The following is a 23,655-nucleotide window of genomic DNA, read 5'->3' on the forward strand; positions in this document are numbered from 1 at the left end:
AAATATGGACAGGGCAATGTTTTAGAAACAAGAGGATGCCACCTCTTTTAATGGTGAAACAATGATGTGGCAGGCTCCATTTTGCCAAAATTTTATTTCTGCAACTCAAAATGCTTCTCATTATCTTGTGTGTGTGCATGTTTGACAAAGTTGTGGCTCCTAATGAGACGATGGATGGTGTCTTGTGGGATGTCCTCCCAAATCCAAGTAAGGATACCAATGAGTTCCTGTAGAGTCTGAGGAGCAACCTGGGGGCGTCTGATGGACCCAAACATAATGTCTTAAAGGTGTTCTATCGGGTTTAAGTCAGGTGATCATGGGGGCCATTCAACTATATCAATCCCTTCATGAGGCCAGGCATTGTCATGCATCAGGAGGAACCCAAGATCTACTGCACCAGTGTAGAGTCTGACAATGGGTTTGAGGATATTTCATCCTGATACCTAATGTTTTCTAGCTGGTAGAGGTCTGTGCATCCCTTCAGAGATCTGCCTCCCCAGACCATCACTGACCCACAACTAAACCGCTCATGCTGATTGCAGGCAACATAGTGTTCGTCTTGTCTTCTCCAGACTCTTTCACGTCTATCACAAGTGCTCAGGGCGAACCTGCTCTCATCTGTGAAAAGCACAGGGCACCAGTGGCAGATTTGCCAATGCTGATGTCATCAAATGCCAGTGGAACGCCACGGTGCTGGGTGGTGAGCACAGGGCCCACTACAGGATGTGAAGCCCTCAAGCCACCCTCATAAATCTGTTTGTGATTGTTTGTACAGAGACATTTACACCAGTAGTCTGCTGGAGGTCAAACTGTAGAGCACGGGCAGTTCTCAACCTGTTTATCCTCACACAAAGGACCAGATATGGGTCCTGCTGTTGGTTGAGGACCTTCTACAGCCCTGTGGCCCATCTAGAGCAACTGTCTGTCTCCTAAAATCTCCTCCATCTTCTGGAGATTGTGTTGGGAGACTTAAATCTCCTTGTTACGGCATGTTCAGATTTGCCATCCTGGAGAAGTCAGACAATCTGTTTAACTTCTGTAGAGTTAAGGAATGACCTCATACTCCCAGCAGTACGAATCACTCTAGCCAAAGCAGTACTATTGGAAAACCAGCCAAAAAAACACCCCAAACAAACAAACAAACAAACAAACAAGAGAAACTTAAACTTACCTCCACATGTAAAACCAGCCCTGTTTTTGGGGTTGTCTCATTGGTGCCACTCTAGTGTAACTGTTGTTCATTTCCATTAGAAGAGGTGGCATCCTTTTGTTCCTAAGACATTGCTCTGTCCATATTTGTAACAACATTTTTTTTGTTCCTTACAATGTTTGTATTCAGTATATATTGTAATGTGTAAGCTACTTTGTTCAAATAATTTCTCGTGAGGATCAAAAAGTTGATCTAGGTCTAAGTCTAGAACATTAAGGGAGTTGTAGTGTTCGAGAATGAAGCAAAAAACCCGTACAGTGCAACCAAGATTATGGTATTATTCAAAGATTAAACTACTACTATAGTAGTAAAAGTATTAAACTTTAACTTACCGGTAGGTGTAAACACGCTCCTGTTGTCCCTGACCTGCAGGATTGGTCTTAGGTCCAGTCTGGACTTGATTTTCTGGATCTCCCACTGGCTCCACCCCCAAACCTGGTGCAGGACTTCCACCATCTTCCTCAGGTCCTCGTCCACTGAGGTCTGAGCTTTGGCCAAAGCAGGATCTTTAGTGAGGACTTGAGGGGGATCGTCTGTGAAGACTTCAGGGCAGTCTTTGGTGAGAACTTGGTGTTTGCCTCTGGTTGTCCTTCCTTTCATTGGTTTGCTCTGGCACAGGTCCCAAACCATCTGAATCAGCTTTTTCCCCTGAGTCTTTAGTCCACTCTTGTTTGCTTCAGTGTCAAACACAAAATACCTGTTTGAAAAATTATACCTAGTTATTTTTAATAATATCATCTTAACTTAATACAAATTAAGAATAGAGTATATATTTAAAAAAACAAAACAAAAAACAAACAAACAAAAAAACCTAGGACTAGGGTTACAAATAGTAGCTCAGTGTTTCTACATCCACAAAAGGCAACTGCTATTGACGAGGTATAACACAAATGCTACGGCAAGGGGGAGCCAGGATATTCAGTCAGAGGGGAGTTAACACCAATTCCCCAAGCAAAGACTGGGTACGAAGTCCCAATAAGTATCACGTTGAATGAGGCAGCGACTGACCTGAAAGATAAAATCATGGCCAGAATGAACACAAGGCAACACTGATGCCAGTTACAAAAGCTAAGTGAAATACCATCTGAAAGTCTCCTAGAAGATGTGAAGCACCACCATCACTCACACACCACTTTCATACTAGGCAATGTGGTTTAAGTGTCTTGACTAAGTAATAACCTAATAACTGGCGACCCACTGTGGCACCTGATTTTCCCAGTGGTCTCCCATCCAAGTACCACACAGACCCGGCCTTGTTGAGGTTCCTGTGATTACAGTTACACATGTTCTTCACAAGTTTAAGGTCCACAGGACTGAAGCCAACCTCCCTGGACGCAGCTGCAAGAGGAAAACTGATGACAAATTGAAGAGATGGATCATACGTATGGAAACAAAAAGCCCAGAACAACCGCCAAAGAAATTAAATGTGAAGGGCAAGGTACATCAGTGTCATATCACACCATCTGTCACCATTTGAGCCAAAGTGGACTTCATGTGAGGACACCACTGCTGAGAGAACATCATAAAAAAGTGAAACTGGAATTTGTCACAATGCAAACTGACAAGCCACAAAGCTTCTGGGAGAATGTCCTTTGGACAGTTGAGACAAAACTAGAGCTTTTTGGCAAGACACATCAGCTCTATGTTCACAGATGCAACAATGAAGCAGACCAAGAAAAGAACACTGTCCCTACTGTGAAACACGGAGGAGGCTTGGTTTTGTTCTGGGGCTGTTTTGCTGCATCTGGCACAAGGTGTCTTGAATCTGTGCAAAATACAACGGAATCTCAAAACTATCAAGGTATTTTGGACTGAAATGTGTCGCCTAGTGTCAGAAAACTTGGTCTCAGTCATAGGTCATGGGTCTTCCAACAGGATAATGACCCAAAACACACAGCTAAAAACACACAAGAATGGCTGAGAACAAAACATTGGACTGTTCTGGAGTGTTCTTCTGTGAGCCCAGATCTCAATTCTACTGAAAATCTGTGAAAGGAGCTGAAACATGCTGTGTGAAGAAGGAACCCTTCAAACCTGAGACAACTAGAGCAGTTTGCTCACGAGAAATGGGTCAAAATACCTGTTGACCAGAGCAGAAGTCTCACTGACACTTACAGAAATCGTAAACAAAATATTAAGTTAAGGGTACCATCATTTTTGTCCAGGTTTCATTATTTTGTTTTTTTCTAATGATTCTGTTGAACCACAAGTGTAAAACAATGTTTATTGTTTGTTGGACAATTTTCAGTAAATTTTTATTTATTAATACTTTTCTCAGTTTCAAGTTATTTCAGTGATTATTGCTGATTTTTCTTCTATTGCCAGAGGGGTACCAACAATTTTGTCCATATATATATATATATATATGTGTGTGTGTGTGTATATATATATATATACACACACACACATTCCAGTGGATCATCATTTAAGTGCTGTGTGAGCCTGTTGTGGTCATTAGTACACATGCCTCTTAAAACAACCTGCTGACCTTTCCGATTGCAAAGGTCTGTAGCACAGCAACACAAGTTCATGAGAGTGGCCACACGCCACACTGTAACGGACTAACACAAGTCCAGTAACAGCAACAGCGCTTGGGTTCAGAGCAGGTCTTACAGGCCCATCCAAATTTCAAGGTCTTTACCCATGTGGACGTTGAGGTTCCAGATTGACTGAGTAAAAACATATTAGATTTAAGTTGATGTAAAAGTATGTAGAATACTCACCTGTTTCCACAGCGCTCCACCAGCCAGACAAGAGCTTCTCCCTCAGCCTCAATGTGCAGCTCCACATCAAAGTTCTGCACCCAGTGACCTCCAGTAAACACCAGGATGGTCTGCTCCCAGACAGTGTCCCCCAGAGGCTGCAGGTTCTGGGTTAGAATCCCGAGCTGCTCCTGTGTGAAAGAGGTATCTGCCGGCAGCATCAGAAGAAAGGCTGTTCTTGAGTATGGGGTTTGTTGGGCTGCTTTTGCCTTATCAAATGCTTTGTTTATTTCCGCTCGGACACCGCTGGGGACCAAAGAGGCGTCAAAGAACTTCCACCACCCGGGAATGTCCACTACGGTTAGGGACACGGAGGAGGAGCCCACTGTCACCCTCCTGGAGCTACTGACACATTTATCTGTTCGCCCGTCAACTTCAGGGAGGAGCGAGGGACAGAGAGCACCATAGACGGAGGTTTTGTTGGCAAAGACCCAACCCAGCAGCATGATGGTTATTTTAGACATGAGGGAATCTGCAACAACAAACAGCACAGCACAGGCATTGTGATTATTCTCCTGCACCGTATCAGTGACATCAACCATGCACATGGTTAAGACATTTTATTTATTTAATCTCCAACAACAATAGTGAGCAGTTAGTCATGAGCAAAAGAACAAGGTGACACTGAGATGTTGGCGCAAGGAGCTTGGAGTAGACCTGCTGCTCCCTCACAATAAAAAGAGAAGGAGCAGTGTATAACAAGCATATACACTGACTGCAGGCTGGGTTCAGTTCTTTGAGCAGGTTACTTACAGATTGCATGTCACACAACTACAACATTTGCTGTGTGTTTGAACAAACAGTATGGTTTAATGTGGGGCCATGTTGTAACACATGTCTATTCTAAAAAAACAACCACAGACCTGCGCCTCACCCAGACACAGTGATGAGTCCAGAGTGACTGTGGGCACATATGCGTTTCAAAGAGGCGACAATAATCTCCCAGTAAGTGTCATTATTTAGCCAGCCTAAAATGAGGTTGCAGAGCACCGTTTTGCACCACTGTAGATCTGGGCCTGCCTAGACTAGAACTCTGCCGAGATCAGGGAGAGAACGGATTCATTTTAAAGACTTTGTAAGGCCAAGTGGACACTGACTGCAAGTTCACAACTCACACTGGTTCTGTGAGATTTAGAAAGTCATTCAAATCAATCTCCTTCCAAACACTGACCTCTGCACCTGTCACACTGACCTCTGCACCCACTACACTGACCTTTGGTGCAGAGGTCGGTGTTGATTTAACCAGTGCAGTGCAGTTTTTGTAGTGGGTGTGACAGGCAATCTGTAAGTAACCTGCACAAAGTACTAAATTTGCATGTTAGTGTAAACACAAGTCTAACAGGACCCCTGCAGTCAGTGCACACCCAGCTTCATGTTCAGAATGTTAAAGCTGCAGAAGACCCTTTGCAAACCTGGTTTTGTCTTAGTTCCCTCCTTCCTCCTCATCCTCCTCTGCTCCGCTCTCCTGTTCACCTCTTCTCTGCTCTGGACAATCCTCTGTATTCTGTCCTCGTCTATGTGGAAGTGTTGTCCCCCGTTGGCGCTCAGCAGCTCCTGGACCTTGGTCATGAGTCTGCGGCTGAGGTCAGGAGCGCTGGTGGAGTCCAGCAGGTATCTGTGTCCACACCTGTCCAACAGCTGAGCCAGGTGAAAGCCCTCCCCCTCCAGGTAGTCCTCCAGGGAGCTGTGTCCCAGCCAGTCTCCACAGGTGAAGAGCAGCAGAGTGTGAGCCCACACGTGTGGACCCAGCAGGCTGAGGTGAGCGTCCACAGCGCGGGCACAGGCGCTGGTGAAGGGCAGGTCCACCTCACACAGGAGGATGAAGGCGTGTGGCCCGGGCCGAGTGTGGGCCAGACTCAGCACCAGCTCCTGTCTCACCAGCTCCGCAGTGTCCTTAAGGTGGTACCCTCTGAACCAGACTGGGGCCTTCACTAACTGCACCTTCCTTCCCTCCACCTCCACAGTGCGACTCAGGCTGTGGGTGTTACACATCCCCCACTGAATCTCCTCTGCTCCCCCCAGGATCCTGTTCGCCACTGAGGCCACCCCAAACCTCTGCGAGCCCAGCAGGACGAGCCGCAGGTCTGCAGGCGAGTCTGAACACAAACACAAATCTGAGTCAGTATCAGTGTTTAAAAAAGCCATTAGAAATAAATGGACAACTGAGACAGGGATATGAGGATGTCTGTGAGTGCGTTTGTGTGTGAGTGTGCGTCTGGGAGTGTGGTGCATGAAGGCTGGTTTAGTCCAGAGTCAGTCCTGAACTATACAAACTTCTGAGGAGCTAATCAGGGCCAAGGAGCATCATGGGAATCCAAATGATTTTATTTGCATTTATTTATTTATTTACTAGAACAATAATCACATGAGGCTCATCTGCAGACATGTCTGTCCTAAATTGCAGCTGCTCCAAGCTTTTTTGTTTTTCATCAGTCTGTTTAGTCTTTGTGGATCAACCAGTCCAGCCCTTGTGCTCTGTGGAAATTCAACACAAAGCAACAGTTTGGCTGAGGTGCATGTACAGAACACAGCAAACACCACTAGCTTTGTGATACTGTCAGATGTGTCAGGAGCTGTGCAGAACAACTGCATTGATTTGACCCTGGGACATGAGCCAGTCATCAGAGGTGAACATGCACATGTCGTGTTCTGACCCACTTACAGGTCCTATATTACACCAAGTGACTCTCGTGAGCTTTAAATCATGTTAGAATGTTGTTGTCTGCTCAAAAACAGACCTGGAGTTGTGTTTTGTTTCATTCACACATGTTTGAATACATCTTCAAAGATCAAAATGCTCTGTTCCACCTGGTGATGTCATGAAACAGTAGTTTTCAAGTTAACAGCTCCTTTTACCTTCAGTGCAATAGAGATGGGCAATTCCATCACGCAGGCAGAAGTGAGACTGCACAATGTGGGAGCGGGCTGGTGTGATGATAAACTGCAGTCCCGCAAACTAAATATGAGTGTAAAGTAAAATATATAAATGATTCAAGTTTGACCGTCATACATCATTTGTGCTGGATATTTTATTTGGCATTAATAAATACATTTTAAGCAGCCTAAACTTGCAGATGTCGTCTATCTCATGCACATTTTAGACAATTCCTTTCCGCCTCTCCTTGTTTGATAGAGCTTAAGAAAGAGAACGTCCCCATCTTCCGGGATTTGCGGGTGGGAGAGGGACAAAATATCGCAGATGCAGGTGGGAGTGGGAATGAAAACTCTGTCTCTCGCAGACCTCTACATCACATCTCCAGGTATGTTGGTGATGAAGAAACATTATAACATAGATCAGAAAAGTGTAATGTGGGCAGATTACGCTTAAATCAGCATGCCTCATATTTCGTCTGTGCGGTGAGACATGTCTGTACAGGTTAGATGAAGTCCATAGTGAATCACAGGTTCCCAAACAACTATCCATGTACTCTTCTAAATACACTGTCTCTGTTACACTGTTACACTGTCTCCTTCTGCTGCAGAATGAAACTCAAAAAAGACCATTTGTGTCTGAGGTCTGTATTTTCATTTGTTGCCATGTTAATGAAACGATGACTATATGACCCCGTGCCTCGCCTCTGGTTTATTTAGTCTATTTAATAAACTAAAAAGTAAAATGAATGTTCAAACTCACCACTGGACATTGTCTCTTCCATGACAGAGTGGACAAGCTGCTCTCCGCACCATTGTAAAAGCAAACGCAAATGAGATTTTTTACCTGTGAGCTCTAGTATCAGGCCAAACAAAACATGTAGGCACTCTAACCGGTTTCATCAGTATCACCAGAATTCACAAAAACAAAACTGGAATGTGGTTTTCCGTGTACTCTGGAACAGAAAGGGTAAAGTCAGGTGGCAGTCACATCAAAAGTAAAATTATTATTGGTGGTCTTAACAGAAAGTTACAACAACAAGTGTTACTCTCTGGTTTCGGATGATAATAACACTTTATATTTATATGCGGACAGTACACAGCACTCTTTATTTTGACCCTAAGAGCTGCTTTTTCAATATATTTGTGCTGCCAACCCCACCAGTAATACGTCAGATGAAGAAAAGAGGACTTCAAGTTACCCTTACTGAAAAATGTATGTTTGTTTATTGTTTGTTTATTTCAACTTCTAGTCATTGTCACAGAAGAACAACAGTAAAATTGCGTTTGGAGCATCCCATAAAGTGCAAACCCATAAATAATAAATACCCCTTAAACCCAAGTGTAAACACTGACCCAGTGTGGCCTCAGTACAACATGAGATGTCAAGTAACGTGCCCAGACAGGGACATTCAGACAGACACCTGAGAATCATGACAAAAACATGCAACAGTGCAACCAGTTCAGTGTTATTAAGAGTTGGATGTGGTACCCTTTCTGAAAAATGTAAGAGTGAGCAAGGTACAAACCCAAGGCACTCCAACTGAATATATTAAAAGTCCTTTATTGCATGAAGAGACACTAACGCGTTTCAACCAGCAAGATGGTCTTCGTCAGGGCATAAACATTATTCTCAGTTCATTATGTTATATTATATATTCAGTTTGGGTTTGTACCTTGCCCAGTTTTTATGCTTTTCAGTAAGAGTATCTTTCTGTTAAGATTAACAGTTTAACCCTCATAGAGCACCTGTACTGCTATTTTTTACTTTTTTATGACCCAGTGAAGTGCTCTGCCTCTTTTCTTCATCTGACGTATTACTGGTGGGGTTGGCAGCACAAATATACTGTAAAAGCAACTCTTAGGGTCAAAATAAGAGCGCTGTGTACTGTCTGCATATAAATATAAAGCGTTATTACCATTCAAACACTTGTTGTTAGCAATAGAGTGATGGCAAAACAGGGAAATGTGTCGTCTGCATTTGGCCCATCCTTCAGTGTCTCTGGACAAGAGTAGTGGGACCCATCTCCAGATCTTGAGTTAGTCTTGGTCAGGACTGATTTAACTGGAGGATCTGACCTATGGCGCATGTTTGGATTCACAGTGGAAACCAAAGTGACCACCCAGACACAGGCAGAACATGCAAACTCCATCCACACAGAAAGTTGTAAAAGGTTTTATAAAACCATCGGATGATAGGAATACAGTTTAGACCAATGTAAACTCTGTATTCAGTGATTTTCTGTTTGTTCTAATGTTGTTCCATCATCACAAACAGACCTGGAGTTGTGTTTTGTTTCATTCACATGTTTCCATCGAGTACATGTGTATTATGTTGATTATCACATGTATCACCATGACATCGTATCTTGTATCATATTGAATCATGAAAGACCCTGCCATTCTCAGCCCTAATAATAACAAAAGTCAATACAGGAGATCGCTTGATACATGATGTTCTGAAATATTATCTTTGGCTACGTTTACACTGAAACGAATCACTGTGTCACCATATTGATAACGATTTGCATTCAGACATGTAATTTCTGTGTCTGCAATCCTTCCCTATCCACACAACTTTGAGCATATTTGTTTACATTTTACAGAAACCGTGATAGAAATTTAGATTGTGGAAAAATGTTCTCTCATTCTGTCTTTGTGTAAATGAATGTGATTTCTACCTGAGACCAGACCAACACAGGAAAATACTGATTATGACTGATTACATTAAAATAGTGATTAGTTTATCTTTTAGAAACACAGTTGGTCTTGTAAACTAAAACTCAACTAAATACCTCTGTTCCCTTTTGCTTGCTTATCTTGTGAGGAAATGACAAATGCAGGTGAATATAGAGCAAATCAGATCAAGCACATCTGGCCACACTTCAGTAGGAGTCGTCACCTTCTCACTTTGAAAGGTGTGTCTTCTGGTCATCTCAGGCTAGATAAACTTGGTGCTTTGTAACATTGGGGCAGATACTTGGGCAGAGACTCGGGTCAAATGGAGTAGTGACATGCTGCTGGAGGAGAGGCTGTTAGGCTGTGGCCAGGGCAGGCGTAGGCTTTGTCCATATCTGCTGTAACAAGAATAAACCTTGGTCTATATTCCAAAAACTCATCGGGCTTTGCAAATTTATTCATTATTTATCTTCAAGAGAGATATAATTTTTGCCAAAAAGAAACAAAACTTAAAACCACATGGCTAATTTGCATAAACTGAGCTCAGAAAACAGTTCGCTATTGTGCGCTGATGTGGTTCAGCTTCTGTCAGACTGAAGGACCCAACTCAGTGGAATATGAGTGTTCTTTCTGTGACAGAGGGTGTTCTGCTGATGGTGAGTCTGTTCTGTGCTTCTGTCTCATTGCAGATGGTTCATGTGAAACTTTTCAGAGATTATACGTCTGCAGTGTTGTCGAAGTTTTCAGCTTTACCAAGAAAGGGTGGAAGTAAAAGGCTGGAGACTAACTGGAGTCTTACACAGTAGAAGTTTATTTACCATCAATAACACAGGCCTGGGGGACTAGAAAAGTCAACATAGTTTGATTTCAAAAGTGAACATAGTTTGATCTTTGAGTGTTCAAGCCCCTTGACTCTGCTTCCAAAAGAGGAGGTTTATAAAGCAAGTGTGGTGAGACTATGAAGACCAGCAGACACCAGTTAGACAGAAATATGCCACAATTTAGATAATGGTGCCAAAGGTGTGCCAAGTGAAGATCATGGTGTAAATAAAGCTTTTGTGTCAATGTTAAACTGAGATGTTCATGGAAGATACATTACTTAAATGTTCTTACATGCAGGTCATACACATAGGTATTAATGGACATATATTCTACCCTCTTAGCATTTTGGTGGTGAATTACTTTGTGGTGCACAGACCTACGTCAGAGTATCAGTGTTTTCAGGCGTCCACACAGTGTCAGATCAGATCTGTACTCAGATGAATCTGTGGGAGCTGGAGGCACCAGATCGTTCTGTCTCTGGAGCCGTTTTCAGTGGAATAGTGTGAACGAACACTGCATCCACAACAAAAATGAATCAAATACATATTAGTGTGAACAGGGCCTTTGTATATCCAAGTACTACTTCAAATGCAATACCTGTACTGAAAAACTAATCTGTAACATTAGCTCTGAATACCTATTACCTCACAGTTTTACAGTTTACACAGAAAAACATTTAAATTCCTTTTCACCACTGATTCTGTTTTTTTGAATCTGTTTTAACCACTTATGAATTACTCTTATTGTCATATTTATATTGTCTTTACTTAAAGGAGCCAGATACCGGTAACGCTTTTTTCTACCCTATGTTCCAATGCTTTTACACAGTACAACGATAATTTTATTTCACATTTTCAGGCCTAGTTAGATTGAATTTATGGGAGGCAACCACATATGCTTTTCCGACTGTGTACTACCAACTGTCATTCACTGAAAATCAAATGGTATGTTGGTTATGGTATTTATGTGAGACACGCCCAGAATGTGCTCAGAGAGATAAGAGAAAGAATGAAGCAAGAAAATATGTGGCACAGAAGAGGAACAGTGATTATATAATACAGAGGAGGGACACACACATACAAAAATACATTTGTGTTTATTGGATTATTTTCAAATGTTAAAAACGGCCAAACAAGTCAAAACATAAATGCAGAAGTTAAGAGATGCATATGTGCTGTATAAGCCTGTCATGATAATTACTACTATTAAATTGGGCGCAGTATTTATTGTGTGTACATTTACATTTACATTTATTTTTGCAATAGTGGGGAGATTTTTGTTATTGTAGTTTTCATATGGTAAAATTTGAGCTGTAGAGGGTTAAATGAGTCACTTTATGGTTTGATTCTACTATTTATCTGTTGCAGCTCAGGTCTTTTAATGATACTCTCTATTTAAAATGTTTTCCTGGGATTCTCCGTCTTTATTGTCATGTTGTCAGTACTTTAATTCTTACTGTTTATCATGATGTTTCTCTTTAGTGATAAATGCTGCTTCAGAATGTGTGTAACAGGCCTATTCATGTCACCCACAGAAATACTGCACATCCAATGTGTATGTTACAGTGCAGTTTTTTAAATGATCAGCCATAAACCGGGAAGTAACAACAGTGTGCTGTTAGCATGCTAGTTGTTGTTGATAACCAACAACAACTAGCATGCTAACAGCACACCTCACAACTCACACCTGAACTGTGACTAGGGTTGTCATGTTGAAGGTGAATTCATACTTACTGAATTATTTACTCAGACAATAGACAATCACATTAAACTTAAGTGTACATTTTAATGGACCTCAGAGCTTTCTGATTGGCTCTCAGGTGATCAGTGCTCTCTGATTGGCGGTCAGGTTTGACACTGAACTTTCTGATTGGCTGTCAGGTGCATCAGAGCTCTCTGATTGGCTGTTTGTCCATTGTGCAGCACATTTGCGTTTTAATACTTGAGCATAAACCAGCCTTCAGCAGGAGCTACAATGTCCCATTATCAAAAAATAAATAAAAACATCAATCCTTCATTACCACCATAACTTTTATCACTTGAACCCTGAGTCATTTTCTTTTCATAGGTCCTTACCTGAGTCAAGATATACTGGGTATATAGGTGATCAGAAACAACAACGTCACTGCACTGACTCAAAGGTGCAGGTTCATTTGCAGCTTTGGCCAATGTATGTTGTAGTGTCCATGGGCAACACACTTCAGATGCCTCTGTTCAGATGAATAAGTCTGTGTTTGTGAGCTCTAATAAGTGAACTGCAACGGCATTTGTCAGATATGTTTTAAGACAATCAAATTTTCACACTATAACAAACACTTCTGGAGAGCTGCTCCGACTCAAAGGTCCAGACAGGAGCGACTGAGAGAGCGCAGACTGCAGTTTGAGCGTGACAACTTTCACCAGGTCTTCTATGGACGGGGGCATGGCGTCGAGCCACCTGGACACTTTGTAATGGCTCTCCATCAGTTTCCGCGCCTCATCTGCCCCTGAGGGAAACACAGACAAACACAGAGGATTTCACTTCATTTATTTAATCCTACAAACTGACACTTGTAATAATCCTGTGGAGGGTCAGTCAGCTGCTTGTCTCCATGGCAAAGTTTCTACTTTGCTCACAATAAGAATCCATGATTTTCAGTGTGGGTAATGCCATACCATGGAACCAGGCAAAGTACTGACACCTGGTAACATACTGTACCCCCACCAGAAAAGTGACATTTTCTTTTTTAGATTATTTTAAATAGCCACCCTTTGCTTTGATCACTTTTGGTAATGGACATTCCATGACCCTGACAAGGCACAGCTGAAGTGAAAACCATTTCAGGAGACTTCATCACGAACCTCACAGGGGGAGGGACGAGAGTTTTCAACACAGTCGTCAAAGCAAAGGGTGCAGTATTTAAATATAAAATGTAAAAAATATTTAGCAAAATGATTTAACTTTTCTTTTCCTACATCATTCTGTGTGTATCTAAAATGTAGAAAGTATTACACATAAAGTAAAAAAAACTGAGAGTGTATTTAATGTATTTAGCTTTTGAGTTTGGGACATTTTAAATATTTTAAAGACCATTTAAAGGTTCCTGTATTTCTTACATTGCCAAAGGTAAAGTGTGTACCTGCTCGGACATATCGGTTAAACACATATTCCTTGAGCCTGACTTCACGTCTGGCCCATTCTCTCTCAAACAGACTCTTCCACTCTGGTTTGAACTGGTCCTTCTCACAGATGATGGACACGATGTCTGCACACACACCAAACACAGAGGAGTAGATAAAGTCAGTTTAATGCCCAGTAACAGAAGGCTGAAGACCTGTCTAGGTAAAACAAACTGTTCTGCTTTATCACACATTGTTAAACAGCACAAGAGGACACGGTGGTTAGGTTAAGGCTGTAAGATGAATCACAAACAGATCATTTCACTATTTGAACGGCAACTGGCAAATCACAAAGATGCAATTTTTAAAGTGCCATAAGTTCCACTAAAATAAACAAAAATATTTCTGCATAAAAACCACAAAAAAAAAAAACAACTGAAATGTAATTCTTGTACTAGTTTATAGTTCAGGCTTTTGTCAAGTCTTGTGGATGTGTTTAAAATGAATCTTGAACAGAATCCTGTTATTAAAAGACAAATCACAAATTTAATCACAATCACAATTGTCAGAGAAATTGTAATTTAATATTTTTACCAAACTACCAAGTAATTTTAAAATCAGACACAAACATAAAGAAGACCTAAGGCATAAGACAGAGGGAAGACCTGTTTAGGTCTTGTTGTCCTTAGGGTAGAGCTGTCAAAAGAAGAAAATCAGATTCTAACACTAGTATAAAACTAGATGCTCATGTGAAGTACTGAACACTTTCCTGAACAGCTTTAAGAATGATGTTGAGCTGGATCAGAACAAGTATAAGAGCACATAGACTAGTGTACACACATGGTCCACTTCAGAACCTCCTTGGGCCACTGAAGGATTACACACATATAAGACCATCTATTGACTAAAGAAAAAAAAAATACCATTGTGATATTGGAATTGAGTATATTCCTGAATCCTACACTGAATTTGAAATGTTAGTATGATGAAAGCTTTAATTCACAGATGGTCTTAAATGTAGCACATGAACAGATCTCTATTTGGCATCTTGATCCTCACCGAAGGCTCCAACCTCCTTCCTGAAGTAGATCTGCAGAGCGGTGTCCACCACCTCTTCCAGAGTCTTTCCTCTCATCTCCTCCCTCAGGATCGTCTCCACCACCTCTCGGGGCTGTTTGATCAGACGCACATCTGATGAGCCTTTGACTGAACACAACACAAGTCTGTGTTAGAGTCATTCAGTGTAGAGAGGCGTTTAATGGCGGCCATCTGAACATAGTTTTATGATCGAAACATTTTGGCTGCTTTCCATAAGTCATTTTCACTCTGCTGGTACTAGCCTGAGGCACTAGGAATGTATCCTCCTCTGAGAAGACTAGGAAACAAGGGCAGAGCACTTTCACTCTAAAGGAGGTTGTACTTTATAATATGTTGAATAAATACAGCAGTCGACCTTGTCACTGATCTATAGACTTGTCTGCTTTTCACAGAACAAAACACTTTTCAGCAGCTTTTCCTGGATTATTTATGAAAAGCTGAAGCAAAAGCAAAGCTACATTTAAATGTTAATTGAAATGTATTTACAGTGGAGTAATATTTAATGTGTCTTATAGTATATTCATTATTCAGTATAAAAAAGCTCAACTAAAACTTCACAATGACCACTTTTCATATGCTCTATATCAGGAGAGTCAAACTCAAATTCACAGAGGCCAAAGTTAAAAACTGAGACTAAAACTAAGTCGTGAGCCAAACTAAATATTTATTGAATTATTTATTGTTTTCTCTTCTTTTGAGATATTTAATGTTAAATCTTTTCTTATTCAAATAAATGTTTAATAATAGTTTTGCTTAAACATTGAATCCAGAAGCAAGCAAAATATAAAATAATAACAACATAATAAATAATAAAAAGCAAAATGTCTCTATGACGTATCTGTAGCTTTTGAACTCCTTTAATTTTTTTTTTTTCACAAGCCAGCAACCAGTCAAAAATAACTTGCTTCAATGAAAATCCATCTTTCAACTATGAACACTTAAAAATCGAGAAAAACATTCATCCAAGCTCAGTTTGTTAGACTGAGATTTACTTTGATGCACACGGGTCCAACGCAGATACAGATATACAAATACTTGGCATCTCTTCTTAGATACAAGTATAGTAGTATTGTCTGAGTGCCTGAGTCTCAAAAAAAAAAAAAAAAAAAAAAAAAGAAAATGCACACCAAAATTCTAGTAGTGGTGCAAATGTAAGGAACAGCCAGACAAAAGTGAAAAAATGCACAGCACACTCAGATGGCCCATGGCCAACAGCTTATTTCTTTTTAAAATAAAGTTTCAACACAAAAAGCCTTCATCAGATATTTTTCTTGCTTTGGACCACAGCACACAGTGTTTTTTTTTTTTTCCTGAAATGTTATTTTGAAAATAAATAAGCTTTTGGACATCGGCCATCTGAGTGTGCGGTGCATTTTTTCACTTTTGAGTGCCTGAGTCTGACATTGCTCTTTATTCATTACACCTGCTGCAAGTTTTTTATTTATTTATTAATTTTTACTCCTTCTGCATTGTTCCTGCCAAATAAATCCATACCCACATACATAAGTAAGTAATAGGTAATAATAATAGTATTTTTACTGTCTCAAAAACATGAAAAATAGAGTTAACAGTTTGCATTTTCCCAACCGGTGACTTTGTAAGTGCTTTTCACATCTTTTTTTCCGACATAGTAAAGCTCACAAATCTGGTATTTCAACTCTGCCACTGTTTGACTTACACACATTGGTGAGGTGCATGCTTGCCATATCTGCAAACTCGTACAAAGGTCGCTCAAAAAATCTCGCCGCCAATTCCTCGATTTCCCATGAGCCCCAGGCCCAGACCTTGTGCAGGACGCCCACCATCTTCCTCAGGTCTTCATCCACTGGCTCCTCTGCACCAACAAAACATGAGTTGTCAAAATGTATGTATGTCAAATATAGAAAGTCAGATACTAAAAGATACTTAAACTGGTATCAGAACTAGACACTCATTTGGTCAAGTGTCAGTGCATGAAACTACATCAAACCTAATCTAACCTTTTTAGTGAACATTGTCATCTTGAGTTTTAGATTAGGTTGATTTTTTCGTACCCGTAGGTAAATTTGCCTTTCAGATTTGAGGCAGGTCCCACATTTCACATTCTATTCATCCACATTATGTACAACAAACATGTATAAAAAACACACACAGTTACAAAATAAAGTGTTACAGAGCTCCAGGGCAGAATGATTTGTTCCATAAACAATTAGTTCAATTCATCCATCACACTTGGCCAGTGTTGAGGAGTAACAGATTACATGTACTGGAGTTATGTAATCAGAGTACAAATTATGAGTAACTGTATTCAGTTACAGTTACTGTTTCAGTGAGTGGTAATTAGATTACAGTTACTTTCTAATATTCATTTATCTTGATTTTTGAGTGCCTATTTCCAATCACTTGCTGTTCATGAACTGTGTGCTGCAACACTGAAATTTCCCCATTGTGGGACTGATAAAGGTTGTCTTATGTTACTTTAGGTACTGCAGTGGATATCTTCTGGTTTAGGGGTAACTGCTCCATGTATTAATTAGAGATAGAGTGACATTTCTGTTGGCCGATATTTGGACTTTTTATCTTATTGGTTATTGGCCGATAATATTTTATTTTGGTTGATCTGCTAAATAAAATATACTTTATTTAAAAAAGGCTTTATTTTAACACTACAAAGAGATAACTGCTGAAAACATGACTACAACTTAGAGCCCTGCACCCGTGGGACCTGATGCAAAACAGTGTGGTATTTCACTATTTTTCAGTTCCGTTGGGAAGAGAAACAGTTTGAACAGAGGTTTGAGTCACACATCTGATTCACTTTTGCATTTATGGAGTTCACAAACACATTTCTCGAGCCGTTTTCTGCTGTTAGGATCCAACAAGCACACAATTACAATGTCCGAATCCCAAAACTAAAATATGACAATATCAGAACCAGAAACAAAAGTGATATGGTTCAAAAGACTTGAAAAGTTCGACTTTGTCAACAGACTCATCCCACTGGGAAAACAAACACGGAGGTTTGATGCTCACTTTTTTGGAAAATCCTTCCCAGTATGAATTGTGCGATGAAAGTCCGAGATTCTTGATGCATCTATACAAGTTTGCAATATTCAACTAGTTTGGTGATATTTAAATGATTTTTTTCAGTAAAGTTTGGATTTTTTTTTCTTTTTTAAAACATGTTTTGTTGTGATTTTGTGCTTTTTCAACTGCCTTTATTTACCTGGCCAAGTGACAAGACAATTTAGCTTTGAATTGATTAAAAAATACAAACGTGGAATCAGTGCTGCTGTTGAAATGAGCAGTGAAAACTCTTTAGTGAAGATATCTCATAGAAATAATACAGGATTGAATTACCCTCAGGCTCTTCTCCAGGTTCCTGTGCTGTGTTTGGTTCAGGGTTTTGGTGTGGATCTGGTCCGGACGTGCACAGGTCCAAAACCATCTGGATGAGCTGCTGCCCCTGAGCCTTCAGTCCACTCTGGTCTGCATCTCCATCAAACACAAAGTACCTGTTCAAAGCAAAACTTCATTTGGTTTTGTTGTAAGACAACAAATCTACACTAAAACTATTATTGAAACTAGATCCTCATTTGAGCTATCCTGATTCTTCAGACGGTTTCACTTCGTACAAACCGTCTGACCTCGCAGTCTTTGAATTTATTTGCTCGACAGTAGGTGGGTACTTTTTATTATTTAACCAATTGCTGCTATTTGGTCGTGATGTATGTAATAACAGGGTTAACTGGTATATTAAGCTTTTCCCAAATCCTGTAGGAAGAAGGACAATAACATCTTTCCCCTTTATAAAATTCACCAAACATTCTCTTTGTTCCAGCTTTAAATCCTCGCTCTCGGGAATTGTTGACAACACAGAACGTTATGACCCTTTGCTGATTGGCTGGTGGCCGAACTTGCACTTCAGGGGTTTTTACAAACCATCTAGTGCAGGGGTGTCAAACATATGGCCCGGGGGCCAGATTAAAGGTCTTGGAGGGCCGGATCTGGCCCCCTCAGCAGATTTTCTACTAAAATATTTTAATTATATTTTCTATGTAATATATATATATAATGTTGGTAATTTTCTGCGTCGCTTATCATAGCAGTGTCTCCAGTGTCTCTGTACGTGGCCCCTCCCACCAGAGCAGCACAAATGAAGACTTGTCTCTTTCCAAACGCTCTTAAAGGACGATCGTTTTGACTGTTGACCGTGACACCCTCATCAGAAAAATGTCCAACATGAGAAAAGTGGAGCCGAGTGCAGGATTTTACAACAAAAATGGACTTATTCCTGTTTACAGACAAGTTCATGTTCAAACATTGTGTTGAAATTTTATTTTTCTTCAAGTTTCAGGTTGTTCATAATATTATAATATTTTGTAAAAGAAAGAGTTCATCAATTAAAAAAGATTTCTGTAATAGATTTGTGTTTCTCTGCACAAATATTTGAACTTATTCTTATTTTTGGGGTTTATATGACATGAGTTTTCTGATCCGGCTCCTTTGGGATCAAAGTAGGTTGGATACGACCCCTGGACCAAAATGAATAAAATCAGGACTAAAAGAAGGTTTAGACCAGGACTAAATTCAGGACTAAATTCAGGACTAAACCAGGACTAAACGATGCTGCACGAAAACCTCTGGTCTCAAATATTCCACAGTGTAGATTAAACCTGGAGATGAGCGGGTTACAGCACTACATTACTTTACAATTCAGATCTGTGGAGAGTCGTCCCTGTTCACAGAAATAATTCATATATTTTTGAGCAAAAGAAACACCCAATGAATAAATCCTAGATGGAAATGTTTCAAGTCAAACCATGGAACATTACACGAGCAGGTGACGGACATGTTCTAAATTGACATGATCATGGTTGTCGGGATCGGTATTGGCAGTGTTGGGGAGTAACAGATTACATGTACTGGCATCACGTAATCAGAGTACACATTATGAGTAACTGGATTCAGTTACAGTTACTGTTTCAATGAGTGGTAATTGGATTACAGTTACTTTGTTGAAATAAATGGATTACATGGCGGTATTTTCCTGTTTTCACATTTTGGGCTAAACCAGGACTAAAACCAGGACTAAACCACAAATAAAACCAGGACTAAAACCAGGACTAAAACCAGGACTAAAACCAGACTAAACCAGGACTAAACCAGGACTAAACCAGGACTAAACCAGGACTAAAACCAGGACTAAACCAGGATTAACCAGGACTAAACTAGAACTAAAATCAGGACTAAACCAGGACTAAACCAGGACTAAAATCAGGACTAAACCAGGACTAAACCAGGACTAAACCAGGTCTAAACCAGGACTAATCCAGGACTGAACCAGGACAAAACTAGGACTAAACCAGGACTAAAAGCAGGACTAAACCAGGACTAAACCAGGACTAAAATCAGAACTAAAACCAGGACTAAACCAGGACTAAAACAGGACTAAACCAAGACTAAACCAGGACTAAACCAGGACTAAACCAAGACAAAACTAGGACTAAACCAGGTCTAAAACCAGGTCTTAACATTATGACACTTAACAGTAGGTGGACATACTTTAAGGCAGCAGTGATCTCAAATAAAAATCATTTCTCTGTCAATAATATTTTTAATATGCTTCAGTAAAGTCTGGGCTTTTTCTTTTCTTTTGGCAGATAAAACATCTTATGTTAAGATCCTCGTCTTTGTTTCTACAGTAAACCTGTGCCTGTGCATTTAGACTTGGGCTCAATTTGAAGAGAACAAACAAGAATTTTCAGGATGTGGTTGCTATATTCATGTCGTTTTAAAAACATGACAATATCAAGTAATCCAAAGTATTCAGATTACACTTTATGAAATTTAATGGATTACGTTACAAACTACATTTTGGGATATGTAATCTGTAATCTGTAGGGGATTACATTTTAAAAGTCACCTTCCCAACACTGGGTATTGAGTATGGAGTGTGTTCTTTAGTATTGAAAGTTGAGTTTTAGTGTGACAGCTCTACTCTCCACACCTGTTCCCACACTGCTCCACCAGCCACACCAGCGCCTCCCCCTCGCTCTCGATGTGATCTTCTATGGTGAACTCCCCGAGCCAGTGACCGCGCGTGAACACCAGAATCGTACGCCTCCAGATCTGCTCGCCCAGAGGCTTCATGTTGTCCTGTATGATCTTCAGCTGCTCCTGCGTGAAGGACGTGTCTGCCGGGATCATGAGGAGCACCGCCCGGCCCTGTGTGGACAGACGCCCCGCCTCCTGGTACTCCCTGAACACCTGCTGGATCTCCGTCCTGATGTGCCGAGGGACTAAACTGTGAGAGAAGTACTTCCACCACCCAGGAGCGTCCAGTACAGTGAGTTTGAGATGCTCGCTCAGGCCAACGCTGATCTTGGTACACGTCATAGTGCGACCTTCATATTCAGGGACTCCGAGGAGAGCACAGCGAACTTTGGTCTTTACAGCGAAAACCCAACCCAGCAGAGCAATGGTGATCTCAGACAGGGAGCAGGCTGGAAAAGCACACAAGCAAAGAGGAACAGAACCGAATTGAATTTTTATGATTTATTTATTTCATTTTATTTTCCTGTATGATTTGACATGACCAAGTATTTTCTTTCTGAATCCAGTAATTCAGTAAATGCAAGACAGATATGTTTAATGTAATCCTGTGGAATGTCCTGCACCTTTAACCATGACACGTGTCACTGGGTTTTTTTTGGGAGGAAGTGTCATGTCACTGTGGCATGAACTGTATGTGTTGTGTAATTTAAAGTGTTTGTGACCAAGTTTTTCTTGCTCTGCCTGTGCTTTAATGTTCTAATGATCCTGAGCTCAGTAGATAAACTGTAGTTAACTCTTATCTTCAGTGTTACTTGTGTCTTTCACCAGCAGTGTGTGCAGGAGTGTGGATCTGCTCAGTCTGTCCCTGCTGTGTAAACATTCATCTGGAGGTGTTTGTGTTTGTTTCAGTCTGGTTCTATCACTCACCCTGGCTCTGGGCTCGGCTCCCCTCCTCGCTCCTCTTCCTCCTCATCCTCCTCTGCTCCGCTCTCCTGTTCACCTCTTCTCTGCTCTGGACAATCCTCTGTATTCTGTCCTCGTCTATGTGGAAGTGTTGTCCCCCGTTGTCCTTCAGCAGCTCCTGGACCTTGGTCATGAGTCTGCGGCTGAGGTCAGGAGCGCTGGTGGAGTCCAGCAGGTATCTGTGTCCGCACCTGTCCAACAGCTGAGCCAGGTGTAAGCCCTCCCCCTCCAGGTAGTCCTCCAGGGAGCTGTGTCCCAGCCAGTCTCCACAGGTGAAGAGCAGCAGAGTGTGAGCCCACACGTGTGGACCCAGCAGGCTGAGGTGAGCGTCCACAGCGCGGGCACAGGCGCTGGTGAAGGGCAGGTCCACCTCACACAGGAGGATGAAGGCGTGTGGCCCGGGCCGAGTGTGGGCCAGACTCAGCACCAGCTCCTGTCTCACCAGCTCCGCAGTGTCCTGGAGGTGGTAGCTCCGCAGCCACGCGGGCGCCTTCACCAGCTTCACCCTCCTGCCCTTCACCTCTGCAGAGCGGGTCACGCTGCGGGCCGTGCGTTTGCCCCAGTCCTGGGCGCTCGGGCCCTCCAGGCCCAAAATGGAACTGGCCACAGCATTTACCCCAAACCTCTGAGAGCCGACGAGCACCAGACGCAGCTCCGAGTCTGACAGAACAGAACCCAGTGTTTCAGTGTAAGATTTATTTTATCCTGAGGAAACCTCTGAATCATCAGTGAACTAGTGAACTCTACTTCACACACAGACTGCTGCTGCGGCTGCTGCTGGGTGACATTTCTTTGACAGATGCTTTAAATGTTTATAAAAAGAACAGGACACCAATTACTTTGCACAGCTGCAGTGAGCTGAGCCTTTATCCAGCAGGAATCTTAATAGTCGAGTTTTCTACACAAATAGTTTAATAATCATCAGAGGTGGGTACCTGTACACTCACCAAAAACTCTACTCACTTACTTCAAAATATTACTCAAGTAGAAGTACAAACTGGTGATACAAAATACTTGAGTCATTATTTTTGCATGTAGATTCCTGTCCAGGGATTTTCTTGTTATAGTTTTAACCTGTCAACTTTGCAAAATACACAAAAGTCTCATGACACAAGGCTGCCACATGTCTGAATGTCTTAAGATCTGAGAATGATACTCTAGTATGAAAGTGTGTGTGTGTGTGTGAGATGGTGGTGGTCAAAGCTGGTGTCGCTGTGGCTACAGTAGTACTTTATCATCATCCATTATTATCTATTATTAAATGTAAGTGACTACTACTACCCTCCTCGGACAGTCGGGTATGTAAGTGTGTAAGTGTGTAAGTGTGTAAGTATGTAAGTGTGTAAGTGTGTAAGTGTGTATGTAAGTGTGTAAGTGTGTAAGTGTGTAAGTGTGTAAGTGTGTAAGTGTGTAAGTATGTAAGTGTGTAAGTGTGTAAGTGTGTAAGTGTGTAGATTATGTTCTCTGGTTCATTCATGCACATTGTCTAATTAATACAAGGAGTCTGGTCATAAAATAAAATAGTGAGTCCCAAGACGAGCCCCTAGTCCCTTTCATGAATCCAGTGAGAGAAGAACACTGACACAGATATTTTACAGATGTTATAGTTCAGTTTAAAATACTAACTACTAGTTCCTGCATGTTGGAGTAGAATCACTCACCATCGGGTCCTTCTGCGTCCATTTCCCACTCTGTTAAAATCTTTGTGCTGTTCAGACTGAGCGTGATTTCGGAATAAGGAGGATGTGTTTACGATAAAAGCTTTGACTCTAAAAGACTCAGGTGAAACTGGTCGGCCAGGTTTAGTGGAATTTGGAGCGTGCGCTGCGTTGTGTAACTACACAGAAACAGAGCAACAGCAGAAAGACTCGGATCATCAGTTTACCTTAAAGTGCTCATATTACGCTTTTTCCGATCTCTTATCACAAACAGACCTGGAGTTGTGTTTTTCTTTTTTTTCCACACATGCTTAACTCACAAACCCTGCAGATTTAAGTTCCTCTGTCAAAAGGAAAACACTGTTCCACCTTGTGATGTCATGTGTACACTAAAATCATTTGAGTAATTTCAGCGCTGGAAATGCCCATCTTTATTGAACTAAAAGCTGCTGTTCACT

The 23,655-nt window shown here is 41.2% G+C and overlaps 1 protein-coding gene across 1 annotated transcript; it reads right to left on the reverse strand.

Annotated features, from left to right (window-relative positions):
• Window positions 1–993: 993 nt before the first annotated feature.
• Window positions 994–23,258, reverse strand: LOC110168529 (uncharacterized). Its single transcript, XM_055162463.1, has 14 exons — window positions 23,201–23,258; window positions 21,504–22,199; window positions 20,530–21,025; window positions 17,880–18,034; window positions 16,219–16,374; window positions 14,502–14,648; window positions 13,463–13,588; window positions 12,648–12,829; window positions 8,336–8,340; window positions 8,200–8,267; window positions 5,385–6,068; window positions 3,934–4,444; window positions 1,543–1,907; window positions 994–1,007 (listed from the first exon to the last, which is right to left on the reverse strand). Exons 1-14 carry the CDS (start codon window positions 23,220–23,222, stop codon window positions 994–996), a joined length of 3,627 nt encoding a protein of 1,208 aa, XP_055018438.1. The 5' UTR covers window positions 23,223–23,258.
• Window positions 23,259–23,655: the final 397 nt, after the last annotated feature.

Source organism: Boleophthalmus pectinirostris, unplaced genomic scaffold (assembly GCF_026225935.1).
Source record: "Boleophthalmus pectinirostris isolate CB_2022bp ecotype Guang Dong unplaced genomic scaffold, ASM2622593v1 HiC_scaffold_5, whole genome shotgun sequence".
NCBI lineage: Eukaryota > Metazoa > Chordata > Actinopteri > Gobiiformes > Gobiidae > Boleophthalmus > Boleophthalmus pectinirostris.